Genomic DNA, 24959 nt, shown 5'->3' with positions numbered 1-24959 from the left:
ATTTTAAAAGTAGACAGAAAGCAACCTATAGAGATAACAACTTTTAGACAGCTGGTTAATTGGCAGCACTTAGAACCTAAGATTTGAAACGTCTGAAACTGTTTTCTATGGTGTTTACAGAGTACAGTAAGAAGGATATTTTACCCATGAGATTAGATCACACTGTGCTGATTTCAAGTTTACTGAAGGTACCACCCATTACCTATTGGGGAGACGGATCCTCTTGATAGCATAATTGCAGTCATCTACTTTGTTTTTAGCTTCAAAAACAACTCCAAAGCCACCACGTCCCAGGCATTGAATTGGCTCAAAATCAGTTAGATATCTTTAAAAAGAGGTAAAATTTATAAAGGTTTGCAACAGTTTTAAATTTTGTGGTAATGTGAAAATCAGTTCAATCTTATGACACATAAAAATGTATAAACTCATAGAACTCATCTTAATAAATAGTATATTTTGAATTTGATTAACGGCATTTTTAGTCCTGTTTGTAAAAATGAAGCAAACACATTCTTATGTTTCCTAGAAAAAAATTAAAAATAAAAAAGACGTGTTTAATTGGGAATCACTTGTTAATCACTTTTTCTTACAGCTGCTGCACTAGTGATGTGTGCTGTCCAATACTTCCTATCATCTACCAAAATATCATATTCCTAATCCTCATATCTTTTACATTCTGTGACATTTTGTAATCAATTACAGAAAATGTGTTTTTATCTTAGCTAATTACCTGTCAATTTTATGGGAAAATTTTAATCAGTCCTATTATACCCAGGTACTATTTTAGCCATAAACCTTCCTAGGAACCAAAGCTGACATGGGTTGGGTTGCCCCATGAGTCTGTGTACCTACCACTGGAGGTACCAAGTCAAACAGAAGCCAACTCACCATCTGTCACTCACAGGGGCCTCCACTAAGCAGCCTGTTTCTCCCTTTAGTGCTGACTTCACTGACCTGCACTGTATCATCCAGTCAATTTGCACCATGCTGTCTCACAATTCAAGGTTTTGCTTCTGCTGTCTGCTCCACTGGGATGGCCTTCCTCTTTGCATTTAATGAACCCTATTCTTCTTTCATTCTGCTCATCTCATCACCTCTGTAAGGCTTTCTTAGACCCCTGTCTCGACATTCCCATAACACTCTGCACATAATACTTTGAAGTATTTAAACTTAATCTTAATTTTTTGCAATTATGTGTAAGCAGCTCCCTTCTCCCACCGCCACTGTATTATGGGGGCCATGAATGCAGAAAATCATTCTTGTTTCTCTTTGTATTTCCAATGGGTGGGCACTACCTGACAAACCGAAAGTCTAACAAATGTCTGTTGAATAAATGCATGAATTAATGAATAAATTAGATGATGTCTGATATCCCTTATAAGGGTAAGTTTATGACTTACATACTCATTATTTACTTTAAGACTTACATTATGACTTACATACTCATTAATTTAGTAGTTGCCTCAGCTGGTTAAAGCATGGAGTTAAGGAGAAGCAATAGATTTCAACGTTCCATGGGCCAATTCCTTTCATAGAAAATGAAGAGTAATAATCTGTATTCCTAAAAATAGCCAGTCAAGGTACCTCAGTACAAATCAGTCTCCCCAAATGCAAAAGCCCACAAACTTCATATCCTACTCCTGGAGGGCCAGCTGAATTATCTTCCCATATTAAGGAAAACACCTATATAAAAATGGACTATCTTCTAAAAAGAGTAACATCTTATATGTGATTACAGACCCTAGAAATATAAGTATCATCTTGCCTAAGTTGTCAGCTGATAAATAACAGAGCTGAGATTTGAACTCATGACTGAATGCAGAGTTCATGTTCTTAACAGTGCCTAGGACATTGTCGCCACTAAAAAACATTAGGTATTATTATAGAACTCCCATATTTAAAAAAAAAAAAAAGACCCAAGAGCTGCATTCTTCATATTGAATAAAGTTAAACTGACTTAAGTCTAATTCAATTTTGAGTATATTTTTCTAATTTTCTTGACAAAAGCCTGACAAATACATCTTTATTCATGATACCGCATTTATTCTACTCCCGAAACCTCATCTCTACTTGCCCAACTCTCACAATTTAAAATTCAGTTCAAATATGACTTCATTTATGATGTCCTCCTAGATCATCACAAACAGATTTAGTGATTTGGTTCATGGCTTTCTTCTTACATGCTTGTTTTACCCAGTAGTATCTTTCCCATAGACTTTAAGCTTCTCCAGGATAGGAGCAGTCTTTTTATTTCTCCCAAAGCCTGAAATATTGTCCTGCACACAGCTGTTCAGAATAAATGTTTAATGAACAGTGAATAACTTCAGTAGTAGACTACCTCATGGGAGTTGTTGGATCCTTTATTCTTTCTCTCACTGCCTGCTGGTGTTGACAGTCACTGATATATTAGTATTTTTATTAGCAAAGGTATTAAAGTAGCCTTTAGCATTTGTTAATCACCTAGTAAATTTTGCTTTGTTTATGAAATTGACTGTTTTTACCTGTTCCCCACCATCCTGAAGCAGCTGGTTTGACAGAAAGGTAGAATGGCCTTTTAAGACTCCATTACACTGCCAGGTAGGTACCTTGCAGGGCTGGGCCAGGGTTCTCCAGAAAGCTGGATATGCTCTGAATCAGTGTCTAATATATTATAGCATGGTTTCTCCCATAGCCAGTATTTACAGGTCCAGGGATCAAGGGATGGAAATGCGAGTGGCATCACCCACCATTACCTCCTAGTGATCCACTGGCAACATTTTTGCTTCCTGTTCCTGTGACCTTATGTTCGGCAGGCCTAGAGGTCTTTGTCTAAGAGAGAGGAACACTTCCACCAGGAGATACAACAGCAACTTTGAACTCCTCATGCCTTCCAATCAACAAAGAAGACAGCTACTGTGCTGGCTGGATGACTAATCCTGACTACTAAGGGGAAATTGGATTGCTGTTTCACAGTGGAGGTGTAAGAAAGAGTAGGTCTGAAATACATGAGATCCCTTAGGGATCTCTTTGTATAATCATGCCTTGTGATTAAGGTCAATGGAAAACTACAACAATCCAATCCAGGCAGAACTACCAATCTCCCAGACCCTTCAGGACTGTGGATTTGGGTCACCCTACCAGATATAGAATTACAACCGGCTGAGGTGTTGTTCTCCAATGGGAAAGGGAATATGGGATGGATAGAGGAGGAAGGTACTTATAACTACCAGCTGTGACCACATGACAGGTATCAAAAATGAGAACTGTAATTGTCACAAGTATTTCCTTAATTTGTTGTGAATATGCTTGTGCATCTATATCTATATAGAAGTATATATATAAAGATATATGCCTATGTATAAGATATATATGCACATCTTGTCATTTCTGTTTCCTTGGAGGGCCCCAATATACATATTTATCTATTATTTTCAATCTTTTCTGCCATAAAATCATTACCCTAGATATTAAGCAGTATAGTTCCATGTCTTTTCCTTGTCCCCATATCACTAAAGTGATAAGAAGTATGCTATCAAGACAAAGAGAAAAATAGGTATAATCCATGTAATATGAAAAATAAACCATAACACCATTTCCAGTTATCACAATGCATCAAAGGTGACATTTTATACTTGAGAGATTGCTAATAGCTTCTTTACTTTTATTTAAACTGCCTACTTTTAGCTAATCCATCTCCCCCTTCTGCTTTTAAAAACTATCTGTTCTATTAGTGTTTTTTTCCCTATATTTCTACTTCCTATTACAGATAGAACAATAATGAAAATAAATGAGGATTCCGAAACGTGGAGACTCATGTCACACTCTTATAAACCTAATTATTATCTGGTACTATAAATGCTAATCCTAGTACATAGTAGACCCTAAATAACTAAGTTACTTGAATAAGAACTTAATTTGGTAGCTGAAATTCTAAATTCCTGTAACACTCTATTTTTATCTTTCTTAGGGTATATACCACTTTTAATACATTTAAGTTACCTGAATTTATTTATTTATTGAGGGTTAAGCCTATTATTTTTCTAGATATCCACACATCAAAAAAAAAAGTTAAACAAGATCTTAGGTCATTTCTTCTTTGATTAAGATGGTTGTATTTTATAAGACTCTTACCGTGATATATATCCAGAGTTTTTTATGTCATTCCAGCTACTGTCATTGGCTTCACCACTTACGGAATCATATTTATTTTCAGTTTGACACTGAGTTTCAGATTCCTTCCTTTGCTGATAAGGTGAAAAACAAAATCACTACCAGTACAAAGCTGAACTGAAGTTAGCTAACAATTTTAGGTTATAAAATAAACAACACTGAAAAATACATAAGTAGCATCAAGAAAAATAAAAGCATTATGAAAACAAAGTGCAGCATTTTGCTTTATTATAAAAGAAAAAAAGTTTATCTTCCCATTGCTATCCCTCCAGTCTTTGAGGGGATTTTGTTTCTTTATAATGTGGGTATGTCATATGTACAGCATGATACATAACTAGATAGAAAGACAATGCACACATGTAAGCATAAACACAAACTCCTGGGCAAGACTAGAGTGATTTCTTTTGACAAAATGAGGTAGGGAAAAAAAGCAAACAAACAAAAAACCCAGTAACAACAACAACAACAACAAAAAGACTAGAGAGATTTCCTTCCTAACCAGTTTCATAGATTGCATTAAAATGCTTTTAAGAACAGGAAATTAAATCAGGCAATGCCTCTTTACCAACATCTCCTAAAAGATGTTTTAGAGGATGTTAATAATTATCATGGTCAAATTGGGGCACTGTGGGTCACCTGTTTAGTCACTGATTCTTTCAACAAATCTTTACTGAGCTCCAATTATGTGCCAAGCACTGTGTAAGGGGCTGAGGAGATGGTGGTAAACAGTGTAGACTGGTTCTTGTCCTTAAGAATGTACAGTCTAGGCCAGGCATGGTGGCTCATGCCTGTAATCCCAACACTTTGGAAAGCTGAGGTGGGCAGATCACTTGAGGCCAGGAGTTCCAGACCAGCCTGACCAACATAATGAAACCCCATCTCTACAAAAAATACAAAAATTAGCTGGGTGTGGTGGTATATGCCAATAGTCCCAGCTACTCGGGAGGCTGAAGAACAAGAATTGCTTGAACCCAGGAGGCGGAGGTTGCAGTGAGCTGAGATGGTGCCACTGCATTCCAGCTTGGGTGACAGAGTGAGATGAGTGAGACCCTGTCTCTGGAAAAAAAAAAAAAAGAATGTACAGTCTAGAGGTAGAGAGAGAAATTAGGAATTACCTATTAAATATTTTAGTAAATACTCTAGTAAGAGGAGTACAGAGTGTAGACATAGGCAGGAAATCTAACTCAGAAATAAGAGGTTAAAGAAGACTTCCCAGGGGACATGGCAACTAATTTCAAACTAAAAGATATTACCCAGGAGTTAATATTTGAGAGGGAAGGGAGAGGAGGTAGGGAACAAGGTTCCAAGGCGAGGTTAGAGGGATGAGCACCACCAGGCTAAGCGAGAGCACGGTCTACAGGAAGGACTGAAAGCAGCTCAGCCTAGTGACCGAGCACGGTGGAGGGGAGGAAGGGATTAGGGTACCAGTGAAGGATGGGTCATGTGCAGGCAGGGTACGAATCATTCAGAACCTTGCATGTTTTGAGAAGGTTGGACTTGAGCCTAACAATGGGGAGGAGGGTCAGGTATTAGAGGTTTTTAAGCCCAGAAATGCAGCTAGAGTTAGGGTGTGGAGAATGGACTGGAGATAGCCTGAGGACTAGGGGCACAGAGGCCAGTTAGAAGTTATTTCAGTGATTCAGGAGAGGTGTGATGATGGTATTTGTGCTGCGGAAATGAAAACTGACACATAGAGAAGAAGAAAAATGTGAAGATATCTAGGAGGAAGGATTCGACAGAACTTGGTGACTGATAAGGGAGAGCAAAATGATTTCATGGCTTTAGTGACTGCATACGGCAGTACATTTCTTTGAGAGAGAAAAATGCTAGAACAGGCTGGGGAGGGGAGGGGAATGGGAGTGGAAATGAGGACAGTCTGAGATATGGCTCATTTGAAGTGCCTGTGTAGCACTTACTAGATAGCTGTTCCAGAGAAACAGATTTGGGAACCATTAGTATATAAGAAGATTGGAGCTGGGAAAGTAGGGAAGACCATCTAAGGAGAGTTTGTGGGATGAACAGTGAAAAGAGGGAGTGCTGAGGAATACCAACAATACTGAGAGGATGAGAAAGATCAGGTCCTGAAGCATCCACATCACACCCAAGGAGACCAGGAGAGCATGGTGTCAAGGAAGTCAGGCAAGAAAGGTCAAAGGGAGATGTTCAACAGTGTCAAATACAAAGAGGTTCAGTTAGATAAGGACTGAAAAATGTCCATTACATTTAATACAAGGAAGATCACTGAGAACTTTGGCAAGAGTAGCTTCGGTGGAGCAGTAGGGATGGAAGCCAGACTGTGATGGGTTGAGAAGCAAATAGGAGGTGGGGAAGTGGAAACCAGACAGTAAGCAACCATGATTCTTACCCTGTGAGGATGAGGATGGAAAAGCCTGCGCACAATAAACGTTGTTGCTATGATACAAAACAAAATCGTTGCAACTATTTCTTTCCACCAGTGTAAAAGAAGAACAGGATCCTTTTTGCGGATATTCTTGTTGTAATGTGGGTTGTCGAGGAATCTGACTGTAATCTGTGTGCTTCGTTTGTTCCTTTCCCTCTTGTAGTATGGTAGATAATAACCATTATCTTCAAATAGAAACATTAAAACGGTTTTTTTTAAAGGTAATCAAAAATAGGCCCGTCTTTATTCAAATTTATCCATTTTCCTGTGACTTATCACATTAATTCCTTTTAAGTTTTGTCTCTCTTCTTTAATGTATTTTAAACATCTTAATTTGTCTCATTTTTCTCCCGTAAACATAGACATTTTCCTTTATCCTATAAGCATATTAAATTTTCTTTATATTAAGTAATAAGACTAGAAAAAAATCTTAAGGGCTACTCCATTAATAACCTCATTAATAATTCAATTCTTTAAATATAAGAATTAATACTCAATCTTCCTTCAGGGTATTTTTAGCTTTCCTTTTGTTTGGTTATCAATAAAATACCAAATTTTACCACCAATCATTCTTCACAAAATGAAAGGAAAACATCCATGCTGTTTGGTTCAGTTTAGGCTGTCAAAATGAGTTTGTCCCAGAAAAATAGCCTGTCTTTTTTTGTCTTCTATTTTGTACTATGTGGTCAGATTACACAGTTCTCTTTTATCTTGCCTTTTTTTTTGAGACAGGGTCTTGCTCTGTTGCCCAGGCTGGAGTGCAGTGATCTTGCCTCACTGCAACCTCTGTCTCCTGGACTCAGGTGATCCCCCTGCCTCAGCCTCCTGAGCAGCTGGGACTACACATGTGTACCACAATGCCTGGCTAATTTTTGTATTTTTAGTAAAGATGGGGTTTCACCATGTTGGCCAGGCTGGTCTTGAACTCCTGACCTCAAGTGATCCACCCGCCTCAGCCTCCCAAAGTGCTGGGATTACAGGCATGAGCCACCACTCCCAGCCTAACTTGTCTTTTGATCAATATCAAGATAAAGGAGCCGGGCGCAGTGGCTCACGCCTGTAATCCAGACACTTTGGGAGGCCGAGGCAAGTGGATCACAAGGTCAGGAGTTCGAGAACAGCCTGGCCAATATGGTGAAACTCCGTCTCTACTAAAAATACAAAAATTAGCTGGGCGTGGTGGTGTGCATCTGTAGTCCCAGCTACTCGGGAGGCTGAGGCAGAAGAATCGCTTGAACCCAGGAGGTGGAGGTTGTAGTGAGCCGAGATTGTGCCACTGCACTCCAGCCTGGGTGACAGAGCGAAACTCCATCTCAAAAAAAAAAAAAAAAAAAAAAAAAAAAAGATAAAGGCTGCTGTTTCTAGTTCAGAGCCATTTTTTTTAATCAATTTAATTTATATAATAACTTTCCAGTGCTAACATCTAGGGTAACTGATGAGGAGTCTACGTGTTTACCTGATACAGATTTGAGGACTTCTTAATTACACAACTGTTTAAAAGGCTTTCATATCTGAATATATCCTAACTTCAAAAAACTGCTGCTTACTAAATAGAAAATGTATTTCATGCCAAATCTCACCTATTCTTGACTTTTGCACTAATTTCTCTTGTCTGAGTAAGAAAATAACCTCATTGTGCATCATTTTCATGTAGTTTTATGAAAAACACATTTTCTTCATTATACAGGCAACTATACAGCCTACATAATATAGTCTGATAAATAAGAGCTAATAACGAGAACCAATGTTTACTGACACTATGTGCCACGTATGATGTTAACTGAGACTTTGCCTGCGTTATCTCATTTAGGCCTCCCAATAACTCAATACATAGATATTAGATTATTCTAATTTTACAGATAAAGAAATTGAGACACAGGGGAGTTAGATGTGCCCAACCTAGCATGTGGCAAAAATGGGATCTGAACACTGGCAACCTAACTTTGGAGCTTGTATGCTTAGTAATCATTCATGAAATTGTCTCCCAAGATGTTTTATTGTCTATACTCTAATCGACTTTTCTTCATTTGAATTCTATTAATTTCAAATTAAAAAATAAATAAAACTCAGTATTTTCACTTACCATACGGATACTGCAAGATTGAAAGTGCACCATTACTATATTCTTCATGAGAAAACTTATCATTACTGAGACATTTGTCAAATTCATCAGATCCTACCAAGACAGGAGTTCTGGAAGGAGAATCTAAAAGAAAATTATTATTTTCTTAATAATAATATTTCTTAAGTCTGAACTGTTATGACTTGAATAAAAATGCACGTGCTTAATTGAATAAACTGATATTCAACCATAATTCAGTTCAAACATATAAGTTAAACAAATGGCCCAGAGCTCTTGCCTTTGAAAAGCACAGTTTTACAGAGAATCTGAGTTGTTTAAACAAACAATTAAAATATGACATGACATATGTAGTAAAAAACACGTACAAGGTTTAGAAAGATAATGAAAGAAGTAGGTGCACAGTATTTGATTTCTATTCGTTCATGTCTCAAAGAACATGATGTGCTAACCAGATAACTTTTGCCTAAACAGTCTTAATATAAGTATGTTAAGCGCTAAATGTTACTTTGGCATGGTCAGGGAATGATTAAGAGTTTTTCTAAGTTGTATAGAGAAATATTTGATTAACATTTTTTAGAAGCAACTGCTGCTTCCAAGAAATGATGCTCTAAATGAAAATAAAAATTCATTATTAACATCTGAAATACCATCATGGTTTATTAATAAAATATAAAGTATATAACAGTTCTTATCTCTGCAGTATTCAAAACTAGGGCAAAGACAGTCAGGATTAGGTCTCTGAACACTAACAGTATTTAGAAAAGTTTACAATTCACTTACGAATTAAGGGTTTCCATTTGATTGTTGGCAAAGGAATAATTGCGTTTTCATTGACAGACTCCAAAGCCTTGGGACTTGAAGGAAACTTTTCTGAAATTCTGACTGATGACTGCAGATACAGCTGGCCTCTATACATTCCTGAATCAACCAGAACATTGTCAATTATGCATTGATTTTTTTAAAAAGGTTTTTTTAATTAAATAAAATTACATTAATTCCAGTTATTTCTACATATACCACAAAACTCTTGTCAAAGAAGAAACATGCTTGAAGCACTCAAAGATAAACTCAATGTTTATTCAACAAAAACAGGGAGGGAAAGTTACACAAAAGGTCCATATGATATTTCTCACTGAATAATAGCACATTTTCAGTAATACAGGAAAATTGTTCCAGTAGAAAAATTCAAAGATAAGTCACTGTACTCTCACAAAACAAATAGCTTACACTAAGTAACTTTCTCAAGAAAGTTTACCTAAACACCTATAATTCTAGAAATATTGCTAACAATTCAGTTAAATACTATCATAACACAAATGACATGTTATTCCTTCAAATTCTTGCTTTTCATTCAAACCAACAGGTGGATGGCACATTGTCAGAGCTTATAGAATTTTATGAGTATTTGATGATGCAGACTAGTTCAAATTAGATCCAAGAGTTTTCAAAATTTATAATATTAAAGGCTTTCAATTGCCCAGAAGCACACCAGAGTTTTATTTTTTAGATCAGTTGTACAGATGCACTGATAAAAAAGAAAGAAATCTAATCTTAAAGAGGGGAGGGTCACAAACTAATATGGATGCAAATACAAATACAGAAAATTATAGACTTTGAGGATATATACCTAACTATATATTTTATATGTAATTACATATAAATAATTATATATGTAATACATATATGTAATTACTTATAAATAATTATATATATATAAACAGACAGAGTGTTGTCCTGTCACCCAGGCAGGAATGCAGTGACATGATTATAGTTTGGGGTAGGCTCTAACTCCTGGGGTCAAGCGATCCTCCCATCTCAGCCTCTGGAGTAGCTAGGATTACAGGTGCGTGCCACCATTCTTGGCTAATGAGTAATTTGAAATCATGTTATATAATGAGAATATTTCTAAGACTTTCTAATATAGACCTCAGAGAAAAAGAATATGCGACAGTAATTAAAAATTTCAGAATTGGGCTGGGCGTGGTGGCTCATGCCTGTAATCCCAGCACTTTGGGAGGCCGAGGTGGGTGGATCACCTGAGGTCAGGTGCACTATATTCTGGCCAATGTGGTGAAATCCCATCTCTACTAAAAATACAAAAATTAGCTGGGCATGGTGGCAGGTGCCAGTAATCCCAGCTACTTAGGAGGCTGAGGCAGGAGAATCGCTTGAACCCAGGAGGCGGAGGTTGCAGTGAGCAGAGATCATGCCATCGCACTCTAGCCTGGGCGACAAGAGTGAAACTCCATCTCCAACAGCAACAAAAAAATTTTCAGAATTGGACAAATGGAAAAGTAGCAGGAATGGAAATCGAAGTATAAATCTCAAGGGCAACCTACATCAGAGATGATATTAGGATTTAAAACTACTACAGGCACTCCTGAAGTAGGAAGGAACAATGTAAGAAGAAAATCTAGATGTCAATGTGTACTATCGTTAGATAAGATACATTTACTCACCCAAGTAAACACTGTTTTCTGTGGCTCCTCTGGCAGCTTCTACAATGTCTTCTTCATCTTCTAAAACATCATCATTAGATGTATAACTTGTATCATCAAAAAGACTGATGGGAATGACCTTCCCATCCTTAAGTAACCAGGCAGATGCAATTGGAGTACAAAACTAAACAAAAATGGAAAAAAGGTCTTAAATAATTCAAGCAGTAGTTATATAGTTCCAACCCATAAAATACCATTTAAAATCACAAATTTATAAAAGCACAGAGAACAAGCTGAGAGCCCCAAGTAGTAGTAATTTCGTTCCACCCAATCAATAAGTTTGGTCAGACTGGGAGAGGAGGAACCGTATTTTAAATCCTCAGTGGTGTTAGGTACCTGGTACTCCCATTCCAGATGTCCTCCCTTCTTACTGAATGCCATAACTTTCCAGTCAGCAACCGAAACCTTTATCACTATGTCCATTATGGCAGCTTCCTGTTCTTCCACATCTGAAATAATTTTAGACTCTTCTGTGTTCTCATTGGGCTTAAAGGTGCTTTCAATAAATCCGGCTCTCGTTTCCATGTCTGGAATATACCGAAGTTCAAAGTGGCCAACACTGAAATTCCACCTTAAATTTACAAAGGTGTGTTTTAGAAATTTACATTTAAAGAAATGACAAAATAATATAGAACTCTTCTAGATTGAAGAAGCAAATACTAAAATTATGTGATGAGAAAACTAACAACATAACCTTCTGGAAAAGAGTGCTCTACTGATTTATGCCACAAGAGGGCCCACAAGAACTTTGTCCTGACCCTTCAGACACAATGGTTTTGAGGGTTGTGGACTGACTTGATGTGTCCCTTACAACAGCTAAGGGACAGATTTTCTCTCAAAAACTTACAAATGTTTGTACTTCTACATCAGAGTGATTTTCCCCAAACACATCAATGTCACCTTAAAATGAGGTAGCACACAGTCTGCCTTACCTCTTAATTAAAGGCAGGATACATTTCATTAAGTACAGCAAAATTAATATGCCCTAACAAACCAGTGTAAAAGTCAAGATGAATGCACCAGTCTTAAATTCATACTAAAACATGGCCTCAAAAAGGCAATGTGATCCAGGATACCTCAGCCCCAATCTTGGATCTCCACTGAACAAGATGTGGCAAGTCATTTACCCTTTCCTAAGTAAGTTTCAGCAGTCTTATCCTAAAGTGGCAGTAATAATGTTTCCTCTATAATTAGTAAATAGAAAAATCACTCAACTACTGAGAGTATTGTGTCTTTTCACTTAGATATAAAATGGCATAGTTAAGAATTCTGACATTTATGGAAATAATTATATTTTAAAGAATCATGGATCTTAGAAACCCAGATCCTTCCTATTCTGGTAACTCAAAATTCTGTTAAGTTGGACATCTGCTGCTATGGTGGCTGAGCTCCCAGTAAGCACTCAAACACTTAAAAAAACAAAATCCAGTCAGGATAAAGAAGGTCAAGTTGTCTGTAAATGCAAAGCCCTATTCATAGTCCAAAGTAGAAAGAATAAATGCATTCTTAACTGAGTTTGAGAAAACAGTTTTCAGGAAAGGAAACTGAATTACACTGCATCGGATCAGACAAAACCCGAAAGTCTGGTTCATTTTCAAAAGATAAAGATGGAATCTAAAGTTATTTTTACTACACAGGCAATTTAAAACTTAAATATTAGGTTTAAAAAAAAATCAAGCATTTGATGTAGAATCAGCATATCTAATCTAGGTATCACATTTTTTAATCACATATTTAAATATAAAAATTACATAAGGGGTTCATTATTTAAAGAAGGAAACAGAAAGGTATTAGGCTAAATAAATGTTTTAATACTTCAAGAAAATTGAATAAGATGATTATTATTTTAAAATTGAGATAATCAAACTATGAAACTACCTACTAGACATAATTAGAGAGTCAAATAAGTTCAAGCTCAAAGAAACACATCAATTTTGTCTTAACATCTTTCTGTATTCAAAGAACTTTGAATGATGAGATTGCTATAAAAAATATCATTAGGCCAGGCACCGTGGCTCATGCCTGTAATCCTAGCACTTTGGGAGTCTGAGGTGGGTAGATCACCTGAGGTTGGGAGTTTGAGACCAGCCTAACCAACGTGGAGAAACCCCATCTCTACTAAAAATACAAAATTAGCCGGGTATGGTGGCGCATGCCTGTCATCCCAGCTACTCAGGAGGCTGAGGCAGGAGAATTGCTTGAACCCGGGAGGCGGCTGTTGTGGTGAGCTAAGATCATGCCATTGCACTCCAGCCTGGGCAACAAGAGTGAAACTCGGTCTCAAAAAAAAAAAAAAAAAAAAAAAAAAATCATTAACCTGAGACTAAACTAATAAATAGTTATCATATGAGAACCCCTGTGGTTTTCATATCCCGAAGCATATGGTGAGAAGTTCAGTTCAGAATTTGTTAATAACCATGAAACCATTTTTATTTTAGGACCCACATTGGATCACCTGATGTCGGGAGTTGGACACCAGCCTGGCCAACATGGTGAAACCCCGTCTCTACTAAAAATACAAAAATTAGTTGGGTGTGGTGGCACGTGCCTGTAATCCCCGGTACTCGGGAGGCAGAGGCAGGAGATTCGCTTGAACCCAGGAGGTGGAGGTTGCAGTGAGCCAATATCACGCCACTGTACTCAAGCCTGGGCGACAGAGCAAGACTCCGTATCAAAAAAATATATATATATATGCTTTTAAGGCAACAAAATAGTCAAAATCTCCACAAACAGAAATCTGATAAATTTTGGTATTAGGTGTATTTCTAAATAATACCAACAGCAACACTATCTGAATACACACTTCTCATTGCCACTGCGAGGTCCGACAGCTCTAACAGTTTTTTGGGTACGCTGTAGAAGCAGGATGTCTTCCTCTTGTTCCATTTCGTCACTATCCCATTGGCGACAACCCAGAGCTGAACAGATATATCTCACCTGAAAAGACAAAATTAGATACAAAATTAGTAAAAGGAGACAACTCATAATAGATCAGAGATATTAAAGGAATCTGTAATTTTTAAAAAGTGAAAGGAAACTAAGGAAATGTGTATGAAGTACTCAAGTCATAAGAAGCATCAGTTAGATTACCAACTCCTAAAATGAGTTATTTAGAACAATGACAGTACCAATGAATATTTATTTCAGGGAATGATTTTAAGGATTTACATAATTTTAGCCTTACTTTGGAGATTTCCATAGAATATACAAGAAGAAATGGATAGCTACTTGTGATAGCTTTTCTACAATATCATTAATAAAATTTCAGGTGAGTTAAAAAAAAATCAACCTTAGAGTTTCTGTATAACAAAAGTGTTTGGTTTTTAAAAATTTGAAACTTTTCTGAGAGCTTTTTGTATTCAAAAGTAACTGCCTCAAATTTTCACTAAAGAAAAAAGGAAGAGTTAATATGATCCAAACTAAAATCCTCACGAAAAGCATACCTTCTACAATACCAGAATTATGTAGCAGCACATCAAATCAGAAAACCAGGTGATCGGGTTCAATCCTGTTGTTTACAGATGAGACTACCGAAGTAAACAGAGATTGAAGTGCTTTGCTCAAAAAACGGCCAGATAGGATGGCATGGCCTCCTCAACACAATGCAGATGCAGGTGGGTGGAGAAGGCAGAAAAGCATCTGCAAGAGCAAGAAAGTGCTATGGGCCTAACACTTAGATAAGGAATTGTTAAAGTTGAAAAATGCAAGAGTAAAAAGACCACGTTTCTATTCTTCCTTATTTTAGTCCAAGTCTGTACATAAACCGTTTACACGTCACGGTGGTGTGATCTCAGCTCACTGCAACCTCCACCTCCCAGGTTCAAGTGATTCTCGTACCTCAGCCTCCTGACTAGCTGGGACTACAGGCGTGCGTGCGCCACCATCCCCAGCTAATTTTTTTATTTTTAGCAGAGATGGGGTTTCACCATGTTGGCCAGGCTGGTCTCGAACTCCTGGCCTCAAGTGATCCACCCACCTTGGCCTCCCAAAGTGGTAGGATTACAAGTGTGAGCCACCTTGCCTGGTTGAAAGGATGCTTTTAATTAGCTACTCTTGATAATGGATTTATAAGACCCAATCTTAGAAGCAGATTATATTATGATTATATCCTAAGAGCTAATGTTGGAGAAAGTCTAGATTATTAACAGCATGACTTTGTTGTCAGATAGATCTAAGTTAAATGTGACCGTGGAAGTTTCTGAACCTTTTAAAGTCTCAGTTTCTTCATCTGTAAAATGAGTATAAACTTTCCTCTTGGATCACCTTATTATAGGATCAAACCCTATAAATGAGTAGTATCAATTATTCTTATTAGGATTACTATTAATCTTTATAAGGTTCTTCATCTGTCAAAATGTAAAAAAAAAAAAAAACGAAAGTTACACTTAGGAAGACTGTGAAGATTGCAAAATAATGTATAAAAAAAAGCACCTGAGGCTGGGCATGGTGGCTCCTGCTTATAATCCCAGCACTTTGGGAGGCTGAAGTGGGCAGATCCCTTAAGGCCAGAAGCTGGAGACCAGCCTGGCAATACAGTAAAACCCTGTCTCTACTAAGAATACAAAAATTAGCCAAGCATGGTGGCATGTGCCTGTAATCCTAGCTACTCAGGAGGCTGAGGCACAAGAATCGCTTGAACCCACTTGAACCTGAGGGGGTGTGGAATGGGGTGGGGGTGGGGATTGCCATGAGCTGAGATCAGCCTGGGCAACAGAGTGAGACTCTGTCTCAAAAAAAAAAAAAACAAAAACAAAAAAAAAAACACCTGAGACACAGTAGACCATATTTATGAATTCTCTTCCTCCTGCTATTCCTGGCTCTGCCATTTATTCTGTTATTAGTTTCCCCTTCCTACCTCACAGTTCTCTTATTAAAACAAATGACAACCTCAGGGGAAAATTACAATAAACCTCAACTAAGTGTAATTTAATAAATTACTTTTTCTACCCTAATTTATTCTGATTTCCCCAAAGTAAATTCAGCATTTTCACTTACCTTTCCACTATATGCACTGAGTCCATATGTAGTCAGAGATTTTCCTCCAACCAAAACAACATCATCTCCAAATTTATAAGAAGATTCAAGAAGTGATTCAACTGTGAAAGGAACTGTTTCCATGCTCTCACGGTCTCGGTCCCACTGGAAGAGGTCTCCATCCAGGGAAGGAATGATCATCTTATTCCCAAATACCTAAAACAGAAGCTAACTTTTTAAAAGGGCCATAACATTAATTATTATTTTTTTCTTATTTCTCCCAGAAAAATAGAAGCATCATACCTTTAAAAGAATAATAGTAATTAAGAGCTGGAGTCTTGATCCTGATGTACTCCAGCCTCCTTCTGAGTAGCACATGAAGCAGCGCAGTCCATCAACCAAAAGTAATTTAAAAGAACTGCCAATCACTCCCAGGCCCTACACATAGTACTCTAGTAAGATTTTTCTCAAACTCAGTTTACTATGGGCCAAAAGGGTCCCATAATGGTAGGTGAGTTACCAAAAGAGAGTTTTATGATCAAGTGAGTTCAAGAAGAGGTTACTATAGGAGCTCTTATAGCCATTAGTATGTTAATGTGTAACATGATTATGTGTAATATGTGTAATATGAATATTTAATGTGTAAATAGATAATATATGCAGTATTTTCTAGGGCTATTTTTATCAAGGCCAATTACTGTCATAGACTCAGCTCCAAGGAACACAGGTTTAGAGATACTGATTCAAGTAGTGTCCCATCCCTTCTTTCATTTGCTTTCTCAAATCTGCAATGAGCTAGAGAAGCCTGGTAAGTAAGCTTACTGGTTTTGTGTTCTCAGTTGCCCTCCCTTCTTTTAACAATGCTTATTAAGGGCTTACCTATGGCCTGGCACATTCTGATGGTTGGGATAGATCAGTGAGCAAAGCAAACAAATCACTGCCTTTGTGAAGGTTAAACTCTGGTGTCACGAGACAAACAACTTAATAAATAAGTAAATTATATGGTATGTTAGGTGATAAATGCCGTTAAAAAAATGGAACAAGATAAAGGGAGAATGGTAAATACGCATGGGGTGGAGAGGGGATTATCAATAAAGAGCTTAGGGTAGACCCCACTGAGAAAGTAACATTTGGGCAAAGTCTTAACGTGAGAGAGTTAACCATGCCAGGCCAGGCTTTGCAAAGGCTCTTAGATGGAAGCATACCCATCATGTTTGAAAAACCACAAGGAAAGTGAACAGGCTGAGAGGCAAGAGTGGAGGCAGAGAGAGCAGGCAGAAGGTAAGAGGTTAGTTGATAAGCAGTAGAGCTGTTTAAGGTAGTCAGGTTTGGGATATAATTGAAAGGTAAAGCCAACAGGATTTCATGGGATTCTCTTTATGGCATGAGCAAAAGAAAGGAGTCCAGGATAATTCCAAGACTTCTGGCCAAGAATATCTTATCTCTTCAGTAAGAGTTTTAGTACATGTCTTTGTGACATTGACCTTTGGCATTTAAAAAATGCATAATTTGACCTACATCAATTAATGACACAATTATTTTCCTGATTATCTAGGCTCAAAACTTTAGGAAACAGGAATACGAGAGAAGTAAGAGTTAACACAATTTTTCTACATAGTTTTTTGTTCTTTAAGCAGCAGATTGCTTTCTTTAAAGGGATACTTACTTGAAAACTCGCATACAGTAACTGAGAGTTCTCATTTGGTGTTCAACTCACACATCTACTTTGCCTCAAACCTGGGGTTTTGGAAGACAGATTAAAAACCACTATTCTAATTCACTTCTTTCTTTCATTTTCCAGTTCAAATCCTTATTATTTTCCAGTTCAAATCCAGTTCAAATCCTGCCTGAACTACTATAATAGCCTCTTTACAGTTCTTAACTGGAAATTTCCTTAATCTTCTATGTATCTTCCAGATTAATCTCTTTCAGTCAGAGTTAAGCTTGTTATGACACTATTCAAAAATCTTCAACAGCTATTATCTTCTTACTAAAGACCCCAAATTCTAAAGATCCAAAATCCTTTAGAGAACATTCGAAGTCCTCTAAAACTGACCTTAAATAAACCTTTCATCCCTGTCTTTTAGTTCTCCCCCAATGGGTGGAAATCAGGCATGGTTATTTAAACACAACATTTAAAGTTACTGATATTGTTCAGTTATGTCATTGTCAATGTCATTTCTTCTTTCTGGAACATCCTTCTATACCAACTTTGTCCACAGAAATCCTATCTAGCCCTCAACCTAGCATCATGTATTTTTTTGCTTTGAAATCTAAGAAAATTTTGGCAATGTAAGTTTAGTGACAAAAATCTTCCCATTCCTTAACTTTCCTTTTTGCTGTAACTATAATCCGAGACACCGTGATATCCTCAAAAATTGTTCACTGTACCTCCAAGAAATACTTACCAGGTCAGCTAATGTTTATATTTATGTTTATACAGTGGCTGTAAAAGTAGTGCACTCATACCCAGTGCCCAAATTTTGTTATCTAATTTCATTCTCCACCAAAAGGAACCAGGGCTCCTCAGAGAAATGGCAGATTCCAGGGCTGGGGCAGTGTAGATGTGAGATGAGCCTTTACCATCTTATTCTTTCAAAAAACAAGGATGTGCTTGAAAAGGGTGAGGGCCACTGGCCAAATCTGGGACAATTAAGCACCAAAATAATTAAGTAGTGAATTTTTTAAAATAGGAATTCACATGTTCATACCAATAGCAAACAGATAAAATAAATAATATATGAGGGAAAAGGAAGGGCTGGAGTTGGAAAAATTAGCATTTTGCCACCATCACAGTAAAGACTGGGTCATACCAGAGTCAGCAATGGTGCTAAACTGAGGTGGAAACTTTGATGAAGAACAGAATATCTACATGTTCTAGGGTGTCTCCTTACAGAGTACTTATTAGTTACAAGAAATTAAAAAACAAAAGTTATATATTACATAGTGGAGATAATACCTTGATTGGATAACCAAAAGTAAAAATCATCAATGAGAATTAGATGCCCTGAGAGAGACTGCATCACCTATGTAGTATTCCAGCCAAGAATGCACAACCTGAATCTCAGCACAAAGAAACATCAGGCAAGCACAAAGTAAGGAAAATTCCATTTTAAAAATAACAGAGAAACCATATTCTTCAAAAATGTCAATGTCAGATAAAGAAAGGGCTGTGAAAAAAAAACTAGATTAAAAGAGGCTAATGTGACAAATAAATGCAATATCTGACCCTAGACTAGATGCTGTACTAGGCATAGAGGATGCTATAAAGGATATTATTAGGTCAACTGACAAAACTTGAATATGGATGGTAAGGCATTGTATTAATATAAATTGATAATGCTTATAACTTTTGTAGTTATGTAAGAGAATATCTCTATTAGGAAATATACACTGATGTATTTAAGAGTAAAGGGCCATGATGCATATTTAACTTATCCTCAAATATTTCAAGAAAAACAAGTGTGTATGAGGGAATGGGGGAGAAGAGTGAGAGTGGGCAAGAGGACACGGGCAAGCATATAAAGCAGGCAACCAGGTTGGGGTAGGTAAAGTCTGAGCACATAAGGTTTTTTTTTTTCTTTTTTGGTACCACGTTTATTGTACAACTGTCTGTAGTTTGAAATTATTTCCAAACAAGAGTTTAAAAACAAAAGAAAGGTACTCAAGAGTCTTGCAGGAGCTCTATAATCAAACTCAAGACCATACCATTAAATGAAGGTTTACCATAATTCTAGACATTTAAGGGTTCCTGTTACTCATTACTGAAAAAACATTTGATTTTCAGTAAGTTCTCAAGTGACACTGGTATATACCTTACCTAATATTACCTTAGAGTCTTAGCATAACTATTTTATTCTTTGTTTCCTTCTATTTCCTGATAATAGATAACAAATTTTATTCTCAAAAATTAAAACCTTTATTTTTATCTTTTGTAGAATGTCCAACTTGAAGTTGCCATTAGAACAAATTTAGGTCAGAGTATGCACATACCCTATAATAACAATAAGTAGTATTTAGCCGATATGATCTTCTATTTTGAGTTACATATCAGATAGAAAATCAAGTATTTACCATTATCTACCTCCATATTATGTTAAATATTCTATATTTTATTTACCAGAACACTAGATTCAAATAATAAAGTTAAAAATAGATATTTTAATTGGTCATCTCAACAGTAGTATTAGGTTAAAGTATAAACAGAGAAAGCAGGTGTGCATGACTAAAAGAGGAAGAGGAGTTAAGTGTGTCTGCGGTAAACAGATAGCGTTTATTTTGACTTATTTCCTCTTCCATTAAAAACCTCTTTTCCTCTAAAGCAGTAGCGGGTCCTTAGGGAATACAATGTCTCCTAAGTGCAAAAATCAACTGCCAAACTAATATGAAATAGAATCCATTTTTGCCCTAAGGATGGTCTCTGCACCTCCAAAAGTAAAACCAGCCAATCAACCAACAGACTGACCAACCAACCTTATCTTCAATTAAAAATATAGTTTAAAGATCCAAGATTTGATATCATTGACCATACTGAGAAAACTTCCTTATTTTAAAAGTTAAATGCTCAACAGCATTAACTCAGTAAGTGCAAAACACAAAACAACAACAAGGCATTATGATTCAGTAATGAATCATCATGTCATATTTCTGGATTGTGATTTTAAAAGTTCACTTTTAAATAGCTGCTCTTCACTAATTGGTTGCTTATGAGTCATACACATGGCTGCTGACCTTTGTGCCAATCTTGTCAAGTCTTTCAGGCTGCATATGTGAAAGCAGATGGAGCTTTTCCTTGAGAGCCACAGAAGCAATATATGCATGCAGTTCAGGTACAGAGATGACATCACCCTTCACAATAGCATTACCTCACCCCCTAAGCATAGGAATGAGTCACCCGATAGTCAGCTGCAAATCTCTTGGTAGAAAAAAATGTAGGTTACGGTGATGCATTTTCACATCCCACTGATTTGTTCATGTAAGCAGCTATTTGTTCTGATTCGCTGCTCTGCATCTCAAACTTATTGTGTGACTTGCTTCTCCCTTAAGTCATTTTAAAAAGTCTAAATTTTTGTATTTATTTTCTTTATTTGTTTTTTCCCCGTTCATAATTTAAAATAAAAGGTGCTAGCAAACTCCCAGAGTCTATCTGTGTAATCATAAAGCAGTTTAGTAAAGTAATTCCGTTTCTGTTTCTTAACAAAACCTAAGTGGTACAATGAATACCAGTGGCACTTGCAATCAGGGACTTCTATCTGAAATTAAAATGTGAAAATAACTTTAATTTTAAAGTGGAGGAAGGAATTTCATATGAGAAAATAAAGGAAGTACTACTACTAAAATGAGCACTACCAGCAATAAAAACAAAATTCCTCTAACCATAAGAAAAAATGTTTTCCATTTGATTCTTCCCTATTTTTCTATGCAGCCAACCCCTCTCCCCAACTGACTCACACACTTTTTGGAGTACATTCAACTTTATTTTAACTGGTTATAAAAAATTTCAAGCATATAGAATGTGGAGATTAATAAATCCCCATGTATCTATCATCCAGTTCCAACGATTATCAACATTTTGCCAACTGTTTCATCTATCTCCACTCACCTACTATATACTTGTTTACTGGAGTAAAATCATCAAATTTTAAAATTTCTCCTATTATCTCAAAGATCTACTTTATGATGAGGAATTCCAAGTCTACATATTACATCTGATTCTTTTCCCTCCACAAAGGAACTTCTTTCAACCCCTTTGTTATGCACTGATTTACTTGAGAAACCAGATTATCTGTCCTATAGAATGTCCCACAGTCAGGATTCTACATGTCATTTAACTTGTTCCTTTATTTCCTATATTTCCTGAAAAGTATGATTAGACTTGGAGCTTTGATCTGATGCAGGTTCAGTTGTTTTGACAAGAAGCCTTCGTATCTGGTGCTACGCACTTCCTATTACATTAGGGGTCTACAAACTACAGCCCATGAGCCAAATCCAGCCTAATGCCTGTTTTGTAAGAAAAGTTTTATTGGAACACAGCCACACATTCATTCATTTATGTATCTGTCTATGACTGCTTTCTAGCTGCAACTAAAGGCCACATGATCCTCAAAGCCTAAGATAAGCACCATCTGGCCCTTTACAGGAAAAGTTTGCTGGCCCCTATGCTATACCATATTAGGAGGCACATAGTATTTGCATGCCCCACTTTTAATGATGTTACTATCAATCACTTGAGTTTGGGGGAGTCAGCCTGATCCCTCCATTTAAAGTGTCCCATCAACTTTTTACCATTTTAGTATTGCTTGATGGCCTACTATTTCAATAAAAGAACTAGAATAGCAATTTCTAATTTTGTCATTCTTTCTGCATTTATTAGTTAAGATTTTTCTTTTTTTTTTTCTTTTCTTTTCTTTTTTTGAGATAGGGTCTTGCTCTGTCGCCCAGGCTGGAGTGTAGTGGCGCAATCTCGGCTCACTGCAACCTCCACCTCCCAGGTTCAAGTGATTCTCCTGCCTCAGCCTCCCGAGTAGGTGGGACTACAGGTGCCTACCACCATGCCTGGCTAATTTTTTGTATTTTTAGTAGAGACGGGGTTTCACCATGTTAGCCAGGGTGGTCTCAGTCTCCTGACCTCGTGATCTGCCTGCCTCAGCCTTTCAAAGTGCTGGGATTACAGGCGTGAGCCACTACTCCCGGCCTAGTTAGGATTTTTCTATAAAGAACTTTTCCTCATTCGGTTTTGGAAGCAGATTTGCATACACTAGCATTTTCTTGATTAGTGACTCAGGCATTAAACACTCTCAAATCCCAAAAATTGTATCCAGAAGTAACTCACCCACTATAAAATTGAAAATTGAAAAGGGTTCAGGAGACTTGGTGAGACCAGTGTGTTCCCTAACCAGGAAAGAGGGAAAAGGAACACACTGGCCCTGATAGTTAACAAAAGCCAAGTTCTGTGTATAAGCTAAGAAGCAACAAGGTTTAAAAAGGAGAAGAGGGGGTAAGAAAAAGAGTGTGGCAAGATGCAGACTCACTGAATGTAGAGATAAGCAAGAATGAACATAGGCCATGAAGAAAGAGAGTGTAAAACACCAATTATCCTAGAATATTTATTAAAGGGGCACACATCCCTGCCCCACCTAAGAACCCCAGAGAGCATTTCTAGGATAATACAATAACATTCTTACAATATTTACAAATAAATAATTCTTACAACTTACAAATAAAAAGATACAACTCATTAAGATTGGGAAGATGTGAAATACATGAATACACCATTAATGTTCTCACTTGTAAGTGAGAGTTGAACAATGAGATCACATGGACACAGGGAGGGGAACAACACATACTGGGGCCTGACGGGGGTGGGGAGCAAGGGGAGGAAGAGCATTAGGACAAACACCTAATGTATGTGGGGTTTAAAACCTAGATGATGGGTTGATAGGTACAGCAAACCACCATGACACATGTATACCTATGTAACAAACCTGCACATTCTGCTATATCCTGGAACTTAAAGTAAAAAAAAAAAAAGAAAAAGAAAAAGAAAAATATGCCATTAAAAATGCTAAATTGTTGACTTTTTTATTATCTGGAAGTCTCCTTTGCCTAGAACAATTACTTTCCTAGCCATACTAGTTGTTTTGCAAACCAAGGTGACGGGGCAACAGCACACATCCAAAACATAAAATCAAGATGTATCCATACCAACCAGACCAGCTGACTGCACCTCATCCAGCCCCATCCCCTGGGTCCCTGACTCTACTACTCATTTACTATGTGACCTCGGATAAAAACGAACACTTCACTGTTTTACAAAATGTCTCACGTTTCCTTATTTCACTTGATTCTCAAAATCGCTCTCCACAACTAACTTAAAAGGGATTCCTTTTTGGTCTTCAACCACTGACTAATGCTTTTATCACTTTGGGCATCCATAGGCTTCCTGCTTTTTCCCACTGCTTTCCAAGTTCCCCAGTTGACAGTGGAAAGGGTTTTCTGATGTTCTGTTTTGCTGCAAAACTTTCAATAAGACTAACAAATCAAGGAGTTGTTTGAAGAGGCATTTGCATTATAAATCAGTTATCTCTAATTATGGAAGTATTTATATTTATACATATTCATAAAGTCTTCACACCAAGTAGCAGATGCAAAAATCTGAAGGAAAGCAGGATAATCCCTAAAATCCTACTAAAACAAATCTATCATTGAAACACTTTTTCTCTCAATTTTCTCTAACTTATCAGTCTCTCTCAATTTTAAAATGTTGGACTTCAAAGCTTTGGTCATAGGTCTTCTCACCCTATTTTCTTTCAAGGTGATTGATCTTCTCAGTTCCCATGACACAAGCAATTCTAATTTTAACTTCAGCCCAGACTTTTCCTCTGTCAGCACAAGACCCATAAAGTCAAATGCCTTCTTTAGCATCTCTGCTTGGAGAGCTCTCATGGTCTCTCCCAACTCATATCTAAACAACGCATGTTCTTCCTTTCTATACCTGTTCTTAATTTACTACTAAATCCTCCTTTGGTCTTGTAATTTTATCTTCCTCGTTAAACATCTTTTGAATCTGTCACTTTACTTCACTCATTTCCACTGTCTCCATCCAGTCTATCATCCCCATCTGGATGACTACCATGTAGTCTCTTAACTAGTGTGGGAGACTAGAAATAGTCTCCCAATTTCTGCTGTTGTTTCAGTCCATTTTCTACAGTCAGAGTGATCTCTTCCACTTAAACCTTCAATGGTTTCTCATGGCTCAGGATAAAATCTGAAATGTCTAACATAGCTTACTAGACCCTGCATAACCTGATCCTGGCCTACCTCAATGGGCTCATTTCGGCTACTCTCTCCCAAC

At 37.1% G+C, this 24959-nt stretch overlaps 1 protein-coding gene across 1 annotated transcript in view; it reads right to left on the bottom strand.

The window, feature by feature from the left end:
* EIF2AK3 (eukaryotic translation initiation factor 2 alpha kinase 3) overlaps window positions 1-24959 on the bottom strand; it is a 70748-nt gene that overhangs the window by 22619 nt on the left and 23170 nt on the right. Inside the window, exons 3-11 of the mRNA XM_003805851.5 lie at window positions 16127-16321; window positions 13935-14068; window positions 11468-11702; window positions 11093-11255; window positions 9414-9551; window positions 8634-8756; window positions 6515-6735; window positions 4111-4223; window positions 203-325 (exon numbers count right to left, since the gene is read on the bottom strand). Coding sequence (XP_003805899.3) covers window positions 203-325; window positions 4111-4223; window positions 6515-6735; window positions 8634-8756; window positions 9414-9551; window positions 11093-11255; window positions 11468-11702; window positions 13935-14068; window positions 16127-16321 — 1445 coding nt within the window. The remainder of the gene's footprint in view (window positions 1-202; window positions 326-4110; window positions 4224-6514; window positions 6736-8633; window positions 8757-9413; window positions 9552-11092; window positions 11256-11467; window positions 11703-13934; window positions 14069-16126; window positions 16322-24959) is intronic.

The sequence above is a fragment of the Pan paniscus genome, chromosome 12, assembly GCF_029289425.2.
Source record: "Pan paniscus chromosome 12, NHGRI_mPanPan1-v2.0_pri, whole genome shotgun sequence".
Classification (NCBI taxonomy): Eukaryota; Metazoa; Chordata; class Mammalia; order Primates; family Hominidae; genus Pan; species Pan paniscus.
This window is presented reverse-complemented; position numbering and strand designations above follow the sequence as displayed.